We start from the raw sequence: 19,441 nt of genomic DNA on the forward strand, positions 1-19,441 counted from the left end.
AGCCTATCAGTGCCCACCAATGCAGCCCATCAGTGCCCACCAATGCAGCCCATCAGTGCCCACCAATGCAGCCTATCAGTGCCGCCTAATCAGCGCACTTCAATGAAGGAGAAAAATGACCCGTTTGCAAAATTTTATAACAAACTATTAAAACATGATTTTTTTTTTTTTTTTTTGCATCTTTTTTTGTTTGTTTAGCAAAAAATAAAACTCCGAGCTGTAACTAAATACCACCAAAAGAAAGCTCTATTTGTGGGAAAAAAATGATAAAAATTTCATTTGGGTACAGTGTTGTATGCCCGCGCAATTGTCACTCAAAGTGCATCAGCGCTGAAAGCTGAAAATTGGTCTGGGACTGAGGGGGGTTTAAGTGCCCAGTAAGCAAGTGGTTAAAAAGCAGGCACCAAAAATAAGTCCATATAGCAAGTCTCTAAATATTTTTCAACGGCACCAGAATTATTCAAATGGATTCACATCAGAGAAACAGCAGGTGAAAAGAATTAATATAGCACGGAAAGATATGGGCTCTCAGAACTCTCACCTCTACTCCTTGATAAAATAGCACATCAAGTAAAGTAAATCGCCTCCATTCTCTCCTTTACCACCAGGGGGTCTTCAATTGTAAATAACTTGAAAATCATGGACATCCACACTGGGCCACCAGGGGGCCATTCATCCCTGTATCAACTATATTGTGAACCAGGCAGCGACTTCCATGAATATATGCCACTCAATGAAAATATATAGGGAGAAGGAAAAGGCTCCAATAGTGTAGTATTTAATAAAACGAATGGTTCAATTTATTAAAATAACAATCAGACTCTCACATTTGATAAAAAAAAGTAAAGAGCACATAAGGAAAATGGTGTCCTGGCGTCTTCCGCCAGTCTTACGTCACTTCCGGTATTACGTCACGGCCACTCCCTACGCGTTACGTCAATCACGTGACTTCATCAGGGGATCCGCCACAATGTTGCAGCAACGATAAAAATGATCGCAGCCATTACTAGTAAAAATATATATATATATATATATATATATATATATTAATAAAAATGCCATAAACTATCCCCTATTTTGTAGATGCTATAACTTTTGTGAAAACCAATCAATAAACGCTTATTGTGGTTTTTTTTTTCACCAAAAATATGTAGAAGAATACATATCGACCTAAACTGAGGGTAAAAAATGTTTTTTTATATATATTTTTGGGGGATATTTATTATAGCAAAAAGTAAAAAATATTGCGTATTTTTCAAAATTGTTGCTATTTTTTTGTTTATAGCGCAAAAAAAAAAAAACGCAGGGGTGATCAAACACCACCAAAAGAAAGCTCTATTTGCCAGGAAAAAAAGGACGTAAATTTTGTTTGGGAGCCACGACGCACGACCGCGCAATTGTCAGTTAAAGTGATGCAGTGCCGAATCACAAAAAGTGCTCTGGTCTTTGGCCAGCAAAATGGTCCGGGGCTGAAGCAGTTAAAAGTTTTAAACAAAAAAGTTCCGGAAAAGTCCTGCTCAGCATGGACTGAGACCTCCACACAGGGAATATTCCAGCACCCAGCTATTGGTATACACAATCTTACCTATACATCTATAAATAGATAACATTCTATCACAGAAGATACAATAAGTAGCGAAGCGATTCAGTTTCCACTTTAAGAAGCTTTGGCCCCGCCCCTTCAAGCTGCTGACACTTGGAACAACAGGTTGGACAACCGGCTCCGCCCCCCGCTTCTGCCAATCACGTGCTTCCCTTGTGCGCCCCGTTCTGTTGTCCGCTGACAGCCACCCGCATGTGTCTCCGCCCACTCCTCCGTCCCCTCCCTCTGAGGTGGAAGTCTCGCGCAGGCGCGTGGCGGGAGATCTCGCGAGATTTGCGCCGTAAGATGGCCGCGGGAGGTGCTGGGCTCTTCCTGTGAGGGGATGTCCCGGGTGTGAGCCGCTCCAATGACCGGGGAGAAGCTCCGTCCCCTGCGCCGGGACCACAAGCAGAGCAAGGAGGACGAGCTGCTGGAGCCGGACGAGGATAGCGGAGGGGAAGGCGGGAGGAATAAGAACGCCAAGAGCTTCTCCAATCACCGGATCATCCCGTCCAACCCGGCTCTCAGCCAGGCCTGCTTCCCCGTCCATGAGTGTGTCTTCCGGGGAGACATCCGCCGCCTGTCCTCCCTCATCCGGAGCCACAGCATCGGACACAAGGACATCCATGGTACGGGGGGAGAGGGGGAGGGGTGTGCGACAGATGGGGGGGGGGGGGGGGGGCTGTGTGTGAGACAGGTGAGGGGGGAGGGGTGTGTGTGTGAGACAGGTGAGGGGGGGGAGGGGTGTGTGTGGGGGAGGGGGGAGGGGTGTGTGACAGGTGAGGGGGGGATGTCGGGGCTGGTTTGAAAGTGTCACTGGTGATGGTTTTGGGGGGGGGGGGGGTGTTACATGCTGGTATAGGATATGAGGGGGAGGGGGGTAAGTGGTGATGTTTAGATGTTGGAAGGTGGGGGGTAAGTGGGCGATGTTTAGATGTTGGAAGGTGGGGGGGGGGGGGCGATGTTTAGATGTTGGAAGGTGGGGGGGGGGGCGATGTTTAGATGTTGGAAGGTGGGGGGGGGGGTGATGTTTAGATGTTGGAAGGTGGGGGGGGGGGATGTTTAGATGTTGGAAGGTGGGGGGGGGGGCGATGTTTAGATGTTGGAAGGTGGGGGGGGGGGCGATGTTTAGATGTTGGAAGGTGGGGGGGGGGGGCGATGTTTAGATGTTGGAAGGTGGGGGGGGGGGGGCGATGTTTAGATGTTGGAAGGTGGGGGGGGGGGCGATGTTTAGATGTTGGAAGGTGGGGGGGGGGGCGATGTTTAGATGTTGGAAGGTGGGGGGGGGGGGGCGATGTTTAGATGTTGGGGGGGGGGGGGGGGCGATGTTTAGATGTTGGGGGGGGGGGGGGGCGATGTTTAGATGTTGGAAGGTGGGGGGGGGGGCGATGTTTAGATGTTGGAAGGTGGGGGGGGGGGGGCGATGTTTAGATGTTGGAAGGTGGGGGGGGGGGGCGATGTTTAGATGTTGGAAGGTGGGGGGGGGGGCGATGTTTAGATGTTGGAAGGTGGGGGGGGGGGGCGATGTTTAGATGTTGGAAGGTGGGGGGGGGGGGGCGATGTTTAGATGTTGGAAGGTGGGGGGGGGCGATGTTTAGATGTTGGAAGGTGGGGGGGGGGCGATGTTTAGATGTTGGAAGGTGGGGGGGGGGCGATGTTTAGATGTTGGAAGGTGGGGGGGGGGGCGATGTTTAGATGTCGGAAGGTGGGGGGGGGGGCGATGTTTAGATGTCGGAAGGTGGGGGGGGGCGATGTTTAGATGTTGGAAGGTGGGGGGGGGGGGCGATGTTTAGATGTCGGAAGGTGGGGGGGGGGCGATGTTTAGATGTCGGAAGGTGAGGGGGGGCGATGTTTAGATGTCGGAAGGTGAGGGGGGGCGATGTTTAGACGTCGCGAGGTGAGGAGGGGGGGCGATGTTTAGACGTCGCGAGGTGAGGAAGGGGGGCGATGTTTAGACGTCGCGAGGTGAGGAGGGGGGGCGATGTTTAGACGTCGCGAGGTGAGGAGGGGGGGCGATGTTTAGACGTCGCGAGGTGAGGAGGGGGGCGATGTTTAGACGTCGCGAGGTGAGGAGGGGGGGCGATGTTTAGACGTCGCGAGGTGAGGAGGGGGGGCGATGTTTAGACGTCGCGAGGTGAGGAGGGGGGGCGATGTTTAGACGTCGCGAGGTGAGGAGGGGGGGCGATGTTTAGACGTCGCGAGGTGAGGAGGGGGGGCGATGTTTAGACGTCGCGAGGTGAGGAGGGGGGGCGATGTTTAGACGTCGCGAGGTGAGGAGGGGGGGCGATGTTTAGACGTCGCGAGGTGAGGAGGGGGGCGATGTTTAGACGTCGCGAGGTGAGGAGGGGGGGCGATGTTTAGACGTCGCGAGGTGAGGAGGGGGGGCGATGTTTAGACGTCGCGAGGTGAGGAGGGGGGGGGGCGATGTTTAGACGTCGCGAGGTGAGGAGGGGGGGGGGCGATGTTTAGACGTCGCGAGGTGAGGAGGGGGGGGGGCGATGTTTAGACGTCGCGAGGTGAGGAGGGGGGGGGCGATGTTTAGACGTCGCGAGGTGAGGAGGGGGGGGGGCGATGTTTAGACGTCGCGAGGTGAGGAGGGGGGGGGGCGATGTTTAGACGTCGCGAGGTGAGGAGGGGGGGGGGCGATGTTTAGACGTCGCGAGGTGAGGAGGGGGGGGGCGATGTTTAGACGTCGCGAGGTGAGGAGGGGGGGGGGCGATGTTTAGACGTCGCGAGGTGAGGAGGGGGGGGGCGATGTTTAGACGTCGCGAGGTGAGGAGGGGGGGGGCGATGTTTAGACGTCGCGAGGTGAGGAGGGGGGGGGCGATGTTTAGACGTCGCGAGGTGAGGAGGGGGGGGGCGATGTTTAGACGTCGCGAGGTGAGGAGGGGGGGGGGCGATGTTTAGACGTCGCGAGGTGAGGAGGGGGGGGGCGATGTTTAGACGTCGCGAGGTGAGGAGGGGGGGGGCGATGTTTAGACGTCGCGAGGTGAGGAGGGGGGGGGCGATGTTTAGACGTCGCGAGGTGAGGAGGGGGGGGGCGATGTTTACACGTCGCGAGGAGAGGAGGGAGGGGGGCGATGTTTACACGTCGCGAGGAGAGGAGGGAGGGGGGCGATGTTTACACGTCGCGAGGTGGGGAGGGAGGGGGGCGATGTTTACACGTCGCGAGGTGGGGATGGGGGTGGTGGGGCGTGCAGTAGATCAGAGTGGGGATGGGGTTTTGGGGGGGGGGGGTGGTGGTGTTCAGCTGGCAGTAGTAAGTAGAGGTGTTGGCGGGGGAAGGTAGATCTTGGGACCACATACTAAATAAGTCTTTGCAGTAGGGATTTATCCCCTCCCTTCCGTCCTTCCTCCCCACAGACTCGTCACCCTCTGTGGTCCTCCTCCTGATCCGCGCTGTGGCTGTCATTCGGCTATAGCGCAGACACCAAGTGGTTAAAAAAATACCCTTTTTTTTTGTGTGTTTTAAGCTGGCTCCTGGATTCAAAGCAAATTTGTGAAGCCCTGATATAGTAAAAAAAAAACCAAGTGGTGATTAAATACCCCCAAAAGAAAGCTCTATTTATGTGAAATATGATATAATTTTCATTTGGGCACAGTGCTGCATGACCGCACAATTACTGGTTAAAGTACCACAGTGCTCTGGTCGTGAAGGGGGGTAAAAACGTCTGGTGGCTAAGTACATAAACATACTTGCCTGGCCGAAGTGATCATTTACATCATCGGGGGTTTGATTTACTAAGACTGGAGAGGGCAAATTCGCATGGCACCCGCTATCTGATCATGGGGGCAATGCTCTCCAGGCTATATATAAAATGCACATTTGTTTTTTCTTTACATTTAAAAATGTGTCTGTACGCGTGTGTGTATGTATATATAAATATTATATTATTTTTTAGCCTTTAAGCTTTGACAACAAAACCTGGAAGCTGATTGGTTTCTCTGCAGAGCTACACCAGATTTTGCCCTCTCCGGTGTTAGTAAATCACCCCCCTGACTGTCCACTTTCAGACTCTTGCAGCGGTGATTATTGGTTTATAGATTATTCTTGTGCCCTTGGTGATGAGCCGCTCCTTCATGAGTCATATTTACGTTTTATAATCTTTCCTGTTTGTTTTATCATGTAGCTGCACATGCTTTGTGTCCACACCTGTAATGACCTAAAGCAAAATATTTTCTAGTGCTACATCTTCCGAGTCCTTTGGCCAGATGTTGCTCTGCAAATATTTTTTTTTTTTATTCTTTGGGATGTGTTGGTTTTCCTGTTCTATTTGCACACACACACACACACACACACACACACACACACGCCATGCTAGTCACTAATTAACTCCCTGCCAGGCGTAAATATGATCTGTAGCCATGTCGGGGCTGATTGTTCTTTGCTGTACGCTCTGCTCAGAACAGCCGTATTTCATAATTCAGGGTCCTGGGAGTCCTTTCTAAGTGGTGGGATTGAGCTCAGAATTTTTTATTGGAGGAGGAAGCTTTTTATATGGATAAGATGAAGCGGAGGAGCGAGCACAGCAGTAAAATCCGAGGCTCGGTAGACATTACAGTTATAGCACCCTGGTGAGCTACCGGATGGTAAGCGGAAAGGAAAATTTCCGCTCTTAAATAATTCGACATGCTTGATGTGTTTATATAAAGCTGCTGATTTAAAATTTCCTGGTGCTGAAATTGGTCTGGTATAGTGCTGTTGATAAAGCAGCTGTTTACTTTATTTCACAGTAACTTAGATTCTTTATATATAAAAAATTATTATTCCCATACAGTGTTCATTCTTTATTTTTATTATTACTTTTAGGCTCCGTTCACATATATATGTGCGAATTGGATGTAGTTTGAACCGCATCTGATTCGCATAAAATGTGAATCAAGCCCTGTTATTCATCCTGATCAGACAGAGTTTATACCTACGAGGTCGACATCCATAAGCCTTCGTCGCCTCTTCACTATTGTTTAGTCGGAAGGTCCCAGTCCAGGCATTTGCGTGGTAGTGCCCCTAGATACCCATAAAGCGTTCGACTCTATTAAATGGCCATACTTGATAGGGGTCCTTGAGCGCCTCAGATTCAGTCCCAGATTCATAGCCTGGGTACAAATACTGTATGCTAAACCGATAGCTGAGGGTTAATAATACCATTAGATACCTTTTGAAATAGCTAGGGGGCACTCAGCAGAGATGCCCACTTTCGCCCCCTGCTGTTTGCCCTCACTATAGAACTGCTGACGGCCCTCCTGAGAGCAGATAAGGATATCGGGGGGATGCAGAATCCATGCATTGGAGAAAAAAATCATGTATGCTGATGACATGCTCCTATATCTAGCTGAAGCAGAGGGCTCCCTGATCAGTACATTGATTCTGCATTTCCCCATATTCTTATCTGCTCTCAGGAGGGCCACCAGTGGTTCTATAGTGAGGGCAAACAGCAGGGAGCGAAAGTGGGCACCCCTGGCTATTTCAAAGGTATCTGTAATGTTATTAAAGTGGTTGTATAGTCAAATCTGGGACTTTTACCTACAGGAAAGCCTATAATAAGGCTTACCTGTAGGTAAAAAAAAAAAAAAAAAAAAAATCTATTCCTCTCACAATGCGCCGCTGACATCCTTTTCCCCCAGAATGGAGTGGGTGGTTGCACAGTGGAAGGTTGATATCCCGTCCCTCACGGAGGAGTCCTGGTCTGAGGCCCTGGATACATTGTTGCCCTCGATGATCTCGGCCAGAGACAAATTATTACAGTTCAAATACTTGCATAGAATATACTATACCCCCAAGCGCTTGCATAAAATGGGTAGGCAGGAATCGGCAGAATGCTCTCGCTGTAGGGTAGCAGAGGGAGACTTCTTCCATATGGTGTGGCAATACCCCCAGCTGAAACGCCGCCATTGTAAGTAAGGGAAGCCCTCAGGCTCCACAGCCATTTTCCTACTAACTCCAATGCGAGTTGCACTGCGATTTCTGAGTGGTCCCGCCGTCTTCTGGCAACGGGGGGGGGGGGGGTCCATAAATGGACATAGATGGGTGATCTTACCTGGAATTGGGAGCGGGTACTTGTCAAAACCAGGTACCGGTGTTCTATTGAATAGTGTCCACCGTCGAAAAACACCTCCGCCGCTCCAATCCAGTGACGTGCATGAGAGCCACAAAGTCCCTCCTGTTTGGCTGAGACAGCAGCGGGTGCCATTGGCTCCTGCTGCTATCAAACTCTAGTGAGCCAATAAAGAGAGAGGGGGCTGGGGCCGAGCCACGGCTCAGTGTCTGAATGGACACACAGAGCAGTGGCTTCAGTGCCCCCATAGCAGGAGGAGGATCGGACTACTCTGTGCAAAACCACTACACCACAGGGCAGGTAAGTATGTTTGTTATTTGTACCCCAAAAAATTAAGACTTTTTAATTTTTTTTCCAAATAAAATAGCTTTTTTGTATGTATTGGAAGGTGAGGCAAATGTAGCAATTTTGTTTTACCATGCTTTATTTTGATGGATTTTCTCTGTTAGTTGGGATTAGTTGCTTTGCTTTTTTGTTTTCTCTTGTGTGGAAAAACCATCTGTTTATTCAAATGGTGAACGCAGAACCGTACTGTGACATTCTCTCCAAGCAGCAGAGCTCTTTTTTTTTTTTTTGTGCACACAAACTGAGCCCACTTTCACAGAGCTGAATAAATTGCCGCTATGTTGTTAGATTTCTGTTTTTTACAAATTGAGTTGCATGCCTTCACATCTCGCCTTACCCCAGAGAGAAAGGAACCGTCGGCCGCCTTTTAAAAGTCGATAGTGCAAAGAATCCCGTAGAGCAATGTCTAAATTAAAACATAATGGAATTGCTGCCAAGTCTTCCTGTGCAGAATGTTACTCGATCGCTACGGTTCTGATGCCCGGGCTGACTAATCCTCCTACCCTTGTACAAATGTGCCCGTGTAATAACCCGCACGCCGCTGGCAAAGTGCTGCACACTGCGCATTTTAGATTCCTAAACCATGTAAATATATTTGTGCCAGGTGCTTCAGCTTTCTAGGAAATAGAGATGTGTTGCCGCAACAGCTGTGCAGATTTTGCAAAGGAATTCTGTCGCCAAGCATAGCGATGTGTTTAGTTGTTATCAAGTGTCAATGTGAGTAACTATAGCATGGCCCAGAGTAGGCGGCTCCTGCCGCACAAGGTATTTAAGGTACTATTTACACTTCGTGTGTTTTGACCTCCTGCTGGCTTTGGCAGCTCCTCGATCCACGCTGCTCAGTCCCCTACCACTGCCATCTTATCTGCTTCTTCAAGCTCCTGCGTTTTATTTTTATTTTTTATTGTGTTTTTATTTTTTATTTTTTTTGAGGTTATTTAAAGCTATTTTAACTGCTTCAGCCCCGGAAAATTTTACCCCCTTCCTGACCAGAGCACTCTTTGCGACTCGGCACTGCGTCACTTTAACTGACAGTTGCGCGGATGTGTGATGTTGCATCCAAACAAAATTGACATCCTTTTTTTCCCCACAAATAGAGCTTTCTTTTGGCAGTATTTGATCACTTCTGCGTTTTTTTATTTATTTTTTATTTTTTGTGCTATAAACCAAAAAAAGCAACAATTTTGGGGGGGGGGGAAACCCACTTTTTTTTTGTTTTTTTTAATTTTTCCTATAATATCCATATATATATATATATATATATATATATATATATATATATATATATATATATATATATATATATATATATATATATATATATATATATATATTTTTTTTTTTTTAGGCTGATACATATTCTTCTTCTACATATCTTTGGTAAAAAAAAAAAAAAAACAAGCCTATATTGATTGGTTTGCGCAAACGTTATAGGGTCTACAAAAAACGGGGTCTAAACAGACCCATAGACAAAAAGTGGGGGGGAGGGGTGAAGTTGGGACTTCAAATGAGGCAATGAATGTATGAATTCATCTACCTCCATCCCTGATTCGGTATTACAAAGAGAATAAGGTGGGACTTTAAATGAAGCATAGCTGCAAAGTAGGTATGCAAGGACATGTCTGAAATTCATTGACTGAATTAGAAAATTGAGAGAGTAAACAATAGTATCAATAAGTTATATTTCATATAAGTATGTATACAAACACATGTTACAACATGATTTACATTGGTAATCAACATCTCATTAGAAAATTCATGATTAGAAAAAAGAACAGAAATAATCTTCGATTGATTGAAACATAAAACATTGTAGATAAAGTGGGGGGGAATTTCAGACACATGCTTGCAAATCGTAGCATAAAAGCGCTCTACGCGTTTCGTGGAGTTCATCCACTCATCGGGAGCAATTCCAGGGGTTAAAATTATCTACAAAGAGATAAGTGAACGCCATGAGGATCAGACAAACGGCACGAAGGGCCAAGGAATAGATAGAGGGGAGGAACTTGTCTCCCTCCAAACATTCTTACCTACAATGAGACCCATTGTTTTTTACAGTTTCTATTTTAGGGGAGGGGAGATTTGGTGAAATATCAGGGGGTCTAAACAGACCCATGATATCTTGCTTTTGAGACAGATAGATTGATTGGGGACACAGATCCCTCAATCCCTTTATCTGCTGCCTCAGCTGCACTGCAGAATGTGTGAACAGGAAGTGCTCTGTACAGAAGCTCCCTATTCATTCACAAACTGTGGTTGTGAGTTGCGGGTGCGGGCATGCAGGGGAATCGGAGCTGCAGGAAGTTGGTTGAGTTAGATGGGGATCTATTACTAGAATTAGGAATGCACCAATACCAGGCATTTGAGACAGTATTGGTACTCGTTGCATGTGCTCCCGATACTGAAGCTGATACTTCTGGGTTCAGTGGACATCCTCGTTGGTTGCCCGCACAGTACGGTCTCCATAGTGAAGCACTTTTGACTGCTCCTGCCATTTTGCCCGGGCCGGCTGTGATGAGCCCTCATGGCAACTGTTATTTCCAGGTGCACCGGCCTTTGCTGGCTCTGTCCAACGATTCCGCATCCATTTGGCTCACCGCCCCTCCCCCTGGGGCTCCAGGGTTAGAGGCAGCCATTCATTCTACCAGGCTCAGCAGAGTAGACTACAGAACCTGTAAGTCCCACCTGTCATCAGTCTGTTCAGTTTTCCAATAAACGATTGCTGCTTTGAACGTACAATTTGTCTCTACCTACCTAATAGAACAGCGCTTCCTCTGCTGAATTGTGTGAGTGCTAAACTTCCCACTAGATGGGGGGGGGGCTTCTACACACACACACACACATACGGAAATTGCGTGCGATTCTTTGCAGTGTGATTTGCGGGAATTTTTTATTTTTTTTGTAATGACTGAAATCTCGCAGCAAAGTATCGGTACTCTGCATCGGCAAGTACTTGACTGAAAATAAAGGTACTTGTACTCGCCGATTAAAAAAACAAACAAAAAAAACCCGGTATCGGTGCAACCCTAATTAGAATCAATCTTCTTTTGGCTCCCCCTGCAGTGGTTGACAGCCAATAGGGAGAGGAGGAGAAGTCATCTACGCTATAGGTGGAAGGGGGGGTGTCACTGAGCTTCTAAATATCTGCACCATAAATTTGTCTAGGCCCCTCTGGTGAAATGACGGGGCCAAGCTGGCCAAGGGGCCAAGCTGCACTGCGTATCTATGAGCGCACACAGCTTGGTTTAGGATTGACTAGGCAAAGTGCAACAACCGTGTTGCTGTAGCCTGGCTCTGATGTGAACTGCCTCACGGCACTCATGTCTCTGTCCTTATAGTTGCGTTGTGCATTGAAAGTCAGAGCAGGTAGATCTGGTATTTTCACACTTAAGGCTGATAATGATTACTTAGAAGTATAAGGCCCCTTTCACACCGAGGCACTGGGTGCGCCGGCGGTAAAACGCGGCTAATTTTAGCGGTGCTTTACTGTCAATTCCATGACGCTATTCGGCCGCTAGCGGGCGCTTTTATCCCTCACTAGCAGCCGTGAAAGGGTTGAACCCATCGTAAAGCGCTGCCCCAATGATTTCAATGGACAGGGGTGGTGTATACACCACTCCTTCACCACTCAAAAGATGCTGCTAGCAGGACATTTTTTAGCACCCTGAAAGTGCACCGCTCCAGTGTGAAAGCCCATGGGGCATTCACACTGGAGACACAGCAGCGGCTCTTTCAGGGCGCTTTGCAGGCGCCATTTTTAGCGCTGTAGCATCTGCAAAGCGCCCCAGTGTAAAAGGAGTCTAAAAGGAGAAGTCCAGCCTGGCCTTCTAAGGGTCACAGGAGTGCAATTTGTGACCCGTTCTGAAGTTCGCTCGCTGTTGACGTCACTGGAATCGGTCTAGGCACCACGTCATCCTGACCAATTCTCGATCCGCCAGGTGCCTGGACTGTCTCTGTCTCAGCCTCTTGGCGAGCTGCTGAAAGCCTGAGACTGCCGCCCCCAAGCCACTCCACAGCCCAGCGCTCCAGTGTGCGAGGCGGAGCACAGAGGACAGGCAGCATCTCTCCGCTTGGGGAGCTGAGAGAACCGAGCCATCTGCGATGTTTGGTGGCTTGGTTCTCAGGGGGGGGGGGGTACATAGGCAGCATCAGTCCAGTGCTGCATCCACCTAGGTAAGTATAATGTGTTAAAAAGAACCCCCCCCCCAAATACTTATCTTTTAAAGTGTATCTTCACTGCAATTGAGCACCACAAAGAAAAAACGCTATTTCATTCAATTTTATTATTCAGTGCAAACGCCCCCATCCATCCATGTCTCTATGCTTTTATTTAGTTGTGAAATCACTTTGAAAAACATCGCCCTAGCAATTCTGGCCATCTTGAGTAAGGGCAGATTCATGTAGCATTTATGTCTTGGAATCCATCTTCTCTTAGCTCAAGCATGCATGCAGAAGAGTGTGCTTAGCTGAGAAAACCCCTCCTCCTCTCCTGAAGATTCCTGGGATGTATGACATCCTTTGCCTAGGCAAAAAAAAAAGAAACTAACTAAAATGTGTAAAAAAAAAATAGAAATAAAAAAGTTTCAAACAACTGAACATAATACTTTCCTATCTATTTACTAATGCTAGCAGCATGCGGATTATAAATAATCAATGTTAAATCTACTTTAAAGCGGGAGTCCGCCGGGACTCCGCGGTTTTTTTTTTTTTTTTTTTTTTTTTAAAGCCAGCAGCTACAAATACTGCAGCTGCTGACTTTTAAAATAGTGACACTTACCTGTCCAGCGCACCCGCGATGTCGGCACCCGAAGCCGATCTCTCGATCGTCTCTTGAGTGCTGCCGCCGCCATCTTGGGTATGGGAATCAGGAAATGGAGCTTTTCGGCTTCATTTCCCGGTTCCCTACTGCGCATGTGCGAGTCGCGCTGTGCAATAAGGACGCTCCCCGCTGCCTCTGGGATCTGTGTGTTTCCCAGCAGGCAGCGGGGCACTTGCGGAAAGGGGCGGGGCACTTGCGGAAAGGGGCGTAATCTACGCCCCTTTCCGCAGAGAGCTATCCCGGAAGTGGGTGCAGATACCTGTACTGTACAGGTATCTGCACCCCCCCTCCCCCCTGAAAGGTGCCAATTGTGGCGCCGGAGGGGGGGAGGGTTCCGATGAGCGGAAGCTCCACTTTAGGGTGGACCTCCGCTTTAAGTCATTTTTTTTCTTAAGATTTTTTTTCTGAATCGACCATCTTGAGAAATCCTGAGCCTTCCCATATGTTTTCTCATGCAGATGTAACACATGAAACAAGATGATTTTTTTTTTTTCTCCCCTTCGCTCAACCTGAAATATTTATATAAAATGCTGTTTAAAGTTTTATCGGAATAACTTGTGTGTTTGCTGCCCCAGTTCTGTCAGCCTCAATATGTAAAAGGGCCCCTCTAAGGCTTTTCATGGTCCCTTTAAAAAGGTTCTCAGTTCCTTCTTAAATGGCAGCCAGTTAATTAGGACTTGCGCTCCATGACACTGGAATGTGTGCTAATGGTAGAATTGCTGCCTGTGTGCCTTTCATCTTCACGTGATGAATTCTTTTATTGCTGAAAGAGAAGCCTGTCTTTTTTTTTTTTTTTTTTTTTTTTTTTTAAACGACAAGTCTTTCTTTCTTTTTTTTTTTTTTTCTCTCTTTTTTTAGCAGAAGTAAACTGCCAAACTAAGTTTTTGGGCCCCCGGGAGGCTTTGTTACCGTTTTTAGTATGCACAGCATATTTGCAGATTTACCAAGCAAAGTGATCTCCTCGGCACTGAATAGTCTGCGCTTCTGTCTTCGCCTTTGTTTCCTTTCAGGTCCCTCCAGCCATCTTGATGGGGCCAGGCTGATTTAACATAATTCCCACACATGCGCACAGGAGTTATGTCCCGTCACATAATCATGGCTCGGTGTACCCACAGAAAAAGTGCATCTTTTTGGCATCCTTCTTAAGATTGCTGGGAATGTGTGTCTTCCTGACAACCCTCTCGAGAGGGGGGGGGGGGGGGTTGGAAATGTGTGTCTTCCTGGCATCCCTCTCGAGGGGGGGGGGGGGGTTGGAAATGTGCGTCTTCCTGGCAACCCTCTCGAGGGGGGGGGGGGGGGTTGGAAATGTGCATCTTCCTGGCAACCCTCTCGAGGGAGGGTTGGAAATGTGCGTCTTCCTGACAACCCTTTCACCCTTTCCTGCGGACCGGGAAGGCGCTTCTCGCCATGTCTGCTGCAGGCAGTGATCACAGGGAAAAAAAGATGGGTGCAGATCTTACAGATGGGCAATGTGACCCTCACTAAGAATGATCCAGAGTGGTTCCTTCTAGAAATCATACATCTCTTGTAGGCAGAGGACTGTTATTTAACTGCTTTATTAAAGCGGGATTGCACTGTGGAAAAAAATTAAAAGCCAGCAGCTATAAATACTACAGCTGCTGACTTTTAATAAATGGACACTCACCTGTCCCGGGGTCCAGCGAGGCCGATCGATCTCTCGGCTGCTGCCGCCACCATTCTAGGTGAGGGAATCGGGAAGTGAAGCATTGCGCCTTCACTTCCCGGTTCTCTACTGCGCATGCGTGAGTCGCACAGCACAATAGGAATTGTCTGCGCTGTCTCTGGGACCCGTGTGTGTCCCAGCAGACAGCGCGCAGGGACAGGAAGAGGCATAGACTCCCATGGGAGTCTATGCCCGGAAGTCGGTGTAAATACCTGTCTTAGACAGGTATTTGCACCCCCCCTTCCCCCTGAAAGGTGCCAATTGTGACACCGCAGGGGGGGAGGGTTCTGATCAGCGAAAGTTCCACTTTAGGGTGGAACCCTGCTTTAACACAACTTACTATCACACAAAATAGAAAATATTAAGCTTTCAACAGACTTTCAGTTAAGGCAATACCCAAAAACTTACCCCAACTTTGAAAATCCCAGTGAAGTTCTAGGTAAAAATCTCCCAGCTGTGGAAGGAAACAAGTCGGAAAGACAATTATGTTTACAAAAAATAAAATTATATATATAATATATACAGACTTTTTTTTTTTTTTTTTTTTTTTTCTTTTTTTTTTTTTCCGGAACCGGCTTATAAAGTTTCTTCTTTTGAATTTTTTATTTTTCAACTTTCCCTCTATTAAATCTTCTGCCTTTGTTTTAAATTTGGATAGTAAAACTTTTTTTTTTTTCTACCAGTAAATACCTTTTTATACAGTCCACTTCCTGTTTTTTGTCTGGTCATTAGCCCAGACTTATGACATCACTCATCCCCTCTCTCCCTCTCCCTCCATAAAAGGGCCAATGAGAGCTGGAGGGGTGTGTCTGTGTAAATCCAGGAAGTGAACAGGAAGCAACTTCAGCTGCCCACAGTTAAAATGGTTGCAGCTAGAATCAGTGGAGGGAGATTTCTGCAGCATATTTCGCAAGTACAGAATCGCAGTATATGTAAAATAAGATGCAAAGTGGTTGGAGGGAAGCTTCAGAATGGCAAATATGTTTTTATTACAAGTTATGTGAGCAGACTGCAGTTCCTCTTTAAATTAAATGTGTGGTTGTTTTGTTTTTTGTTTTGTTTTTCTTTCTAGTTTGAAAATTGTCCTGTGGTATTAATTTTTTCCCTGATTTTGTTTATTTTGCAGGTAATACTCCATTACACCTCGCCGTGATGCTGGGCAACAAAGGCAAGTTTTATGTATTTTATTTTTTTATTGGCCTTCTCAGTACTTCACTCATAACTTTTCTGCTCTGACCACCAGATGGGTCATTGGTGGTCAAAAACATTTCATCTAATGTCTAAATTAGCTTTTGTTGGTGGAGCTGTATGTGTTCCCTCAACATCTTCGAATAACTCCTACCATTGGTGCCAGTACCTGCAATAATAACCCTCAGCATTGGTGGTCAGTGGTAGTGCAGTTTTTTACTTCCTCCATTGGTCAGGGGCAATGCTAAACAAAATGTAACGCCCACCCTTCATTTATTGTCAATGGCAGTGTTGTTAAAGTGGTTGTAAACCCTTACAACACAATTTGACCTACAGGTAAGCCTAGATTAAGGCTTACCTGTAGGTCCAAGAAATATCTCCTAAACCTACACGGTTTAGGAGATATTTGCCGAAAGATAGGCACCGCTGTCTACGGCGCATGCGCCGTAGACAGCGGCGTGCAGGGGCACTGAGCGCGGCACCTCCCGTGCGCATGCGCGGGAGTGACGTCATCGCGGCTTCGCCGAATGACAGAGGCGGAGCAGCGAGACCCACCGAGAAGATGGATGCGCCGGGGGACAGCGGTGACATCGCTGGCTCCTTTGTCAGTTAAGTGACACATAATTGGCTACTATGCGATGCATAGTAGTCCATTATGCTTTGCCTTTGCAGGGAATGAAAGAGGAAGTAAACTCATCAGGGTTTACTTCCTCTTTAACTTCCTCCTTTTACCTTCAGTGTTCACTTACCAGATCACCCACTCCTACACTGGTCTTTCCTAATGATGTGCCAAGATTATACTTTCACTGTCAGGTGGATTGATCTCCGTCTGACAGTACTGGGTTCATTGCACTGCCTCAGAATAGTGCCCTACACGTGGCAGTCCTGCACATAGAGCCAGTGGGGGTGTGTGTTGGGCACCAAGGGCTTTAACCACTTCAGCCCCAGAAGGATTTACCCCTTTAATGACCAGGCCATTTGTTACAATACGGCACTGCGTCGCTTTAACTGACAATTGCGCAGTCGTGCGACGCTGTACCCAAATAAAATTTTTCCCACAAATAGAAATTTCTTTTGGTGGTACTTAAAGTGGTTGTATACCCACATTTTTAACTTTTACCTACAGGAAAGCCTATAATAAGGCTTACCTGTAGGTAAAAAAAATATCTCCTAAACCTGTACGGTTTAGGAGATATTCCCCTCGGTATGCGCCGCTGACTGCAGCGGCGCATGCGCACAAGGGGTTTCTCGCCGTCAAAATCCGGCAGCAGCCGAGCGGCCGGACTGAAATCTCCCGCGCACATGCGCGGGAGTGACGATATCGCGGCTCCGGCCACTCACAGCGCCGGAGCCGCTATACCCGGAAGAAACGCCAAGGGAGCATGTCAGCTCCCTCGGCGTGGATCGGGCCAGATGTCGGGGCCTCGTTCTAAGGTAAGTATTTCATAATGAGCTAGTATGCGGTGCATACTAGCTCATTATGCCTTTTGCTTTGCAGGTTTAAAAAAAAAAAAAAAAAATGTGCGGGTTTACTACCGCTTTAATCACCTCTGTGGTGTGTTTGTTTATAGCGCAAAAAAAAATAAAAAATATTTTGAAAATGTTTTGCTATAATAGCCAATAAAAAAAAAATTTTGCATCACTTTAGGCCACTATGTATTTTACATATTAGGTACAAAAATAATCCCACTAAGCATATATTGATTGGTTTGCGCAAAAGTTATAGCGTCTACAATATAGGGGAAAGATTTGATATAGAATATATATAATTTTTTTATTTTTACTGGTAATGGCCAGGATCATCGAAAAAAAAAAAAAAAAATATATATATATATTAAATAAAAAAAATTTAGTTTTTTGTTTTTTCCCATTTACGGGATTGCAGCAGACAAATCTGACCCTAAGGCCGCGCACACACGTGCGGACTATTCGTCAAACAGTTTGACAAACAGTCCGCTCAAAATTAGCATGAACGGACTTGACCACACACGATGAACGAACAGTCCGCTGAAACCGTGCGCGATGACGTGAACGGCACGTACGACGGGACTAGAAAACGACGTCCTATACACTGCAATGCAACCTTCGGCGTGTAAATCCTTTCTGAGTATGCGCGGAAACTTAGTTTGACGAACAAGCCTACACACGAGCTGACTGTCCGCTCAAACAAAGTTTCAGCGGACAGTTTTACGGGATTTCCGATAAACTTTGTTCGTCAGACTGTCCGCTGAAACTGTCCGCTGAAGCCCACACACGAGCGGACTGTCCGCTGAAACACTGTTCAGCGGACAAAGTTGGGCGAACAGTCCCCGCGTGTGTACGCGGCCTAAGTGACACTTTGGTGTTCAATGCTAAAAATGCACTGATCACTGTATAAATGGCAGGGAAGGGCTTAACACTACGGGGTGATCTAAGGGTTCAGTTTTCCCTAGGGAGGTGCTTTCTAACTGTCAGGGGGATGGATTGACTGGAAGTAGAGAGAGATCGCTGTTCCTGATCACTAGGATCTCGCTCTCTCGCTCTCTCTCTCCTTGTTTTCATAGGCAGAGCCCCCATTCTGCCTCTGTGAGGAGCGATTGTGGCCGCCGGGCAAGCGCCCTGTTGTATCTATTACACGAAACAACGTACAGGTATGTTGTTTAGCGCAATAGAGCTGCCCTGCCGCAGTATGTGGGCGGTCTTATTGTGGTTAGAGGAGGTTCAGTCTTGGCAAAAAAAATTAAAACATTAAGTCGGCTACAAATACTGTAGCTGCTGACTTTAATTAGGAAACTTACCTGTCCAGGGCTCCAGTGCGGTCCTCACCTGGGCTAGTTCTTCACTAGCCTTCAGGTTCCCAGCGTTGGCATCCTAAATGTGGGCAGCCAGCTAGGCAGCTTTCCGCTTCACAGCCGGCTGCCCACTGTGCATGTCAAGTATGAGAGAGGGCTTGAAGCGGAATTTCCCTTCCTTCCCGGAACTTGGAGAATCTACATTTTATCTACCCTTTCATTGTTCTTTGGCCCTCCATCAGTCGCGCGTGTGTGTGTGTGTGTGTGTGTGTGTGTGTGTGTGTGTGTGTGTGCGCGCGCCATGTATTCCAAGGAACTTTGGTTTGGAAGTCCTCTTCCCTGTATTTGAAAACCACTTGGAGGAGAGTTGAACAATAGGCCATTTGCAGGCACATACTGTAAAAACAGCTGACTCTGGCACACAAAAATGGATTTTTGTTGTTGAGATATTTTTACACTCCATCACACACTGCAGACAATGCAGCTGTTCCCCTTCACTGGAGCCGACTTCACCCTTCTGCTCCTACATGACAATGTCATCATATTGTATTGCCCATAATGGGAGTCCTGCTTTTCAAAGACACGTACTTATAGATATTGGTCACTGTGTTATGTACATCTCTCTGGTTTTGTGTGGAGACCCAACTCCACCTCACTCCCCCCTGATTCCTCTCTTGCTTTGTGAACAGCTTGACTTGTTTGATTTTTGAAACCACCAGGGTGCTGGAAAACAGATTTTATGTATTAGACATGTTGCCCCCATATCTTGAGTATGTGTTTTTTGGTCACCAACCCTCAGGAAGGATGTGCTTGAACTGGAGGAAGTCCAGAGAAGAGCAACATAGATAACTAATAAGGTGGCTGGGGGGACCTCAGTTACGAGGAACAATTGCAAACATTAAACCTATTCAGTAGAGATGCTTAAGAGGGGATATGATAGCGATTTATATTATTTTAAATGGGAACTCTAGCATCTGCGTAAGGGGTTCTTTACTG

General features: G+C 47.2%; 1 protein-coding gene across 1 annotated transcript in view; it reads left to right on the top strand.

Annotated features, from left to right (window-relative positions):
- Positions 1-1,853: 1,853 nt before the first annotated feature.
- Positions 1,854-19,441, top strand: part of ANKRD13C (ankyrin repeat domain 13C) — a 62,802-nt gene continuing 45,214 nt past the window's right edge. Inside the window, exons 1-2 of the mRNA XM_077450484.1 lie at positions 1,854-2,211; positions 15,613-15,654. Of these exons, the coding sequence (XP_077306610.1) occupies positions 1,950-2,211; positions 15,613-15,654 (304 nt within the window). The 5' untranslated portion in view covers positions 1,854-1,949. The remainder of the gene's footprint in view (positions 2,212-15,612; positions 15,655-19,441) is intronic.

Source organism: Lithobates pipiens, unplaced genomic scaffold, assembly GCF_037356315.1.
Source record: "Lithobates pipiens isolate NorthernLeopardFrog02 unplaced genomic scaffold, aLitPip1_a1.2 Scaffold_23, whole genome shotgun sequence".
Lineage (NCBI taxonomy): Eukaryota > Metazoa > Chordata > Amphibia > Anura > Ranidae > Lithobates > Lithobates pipiens.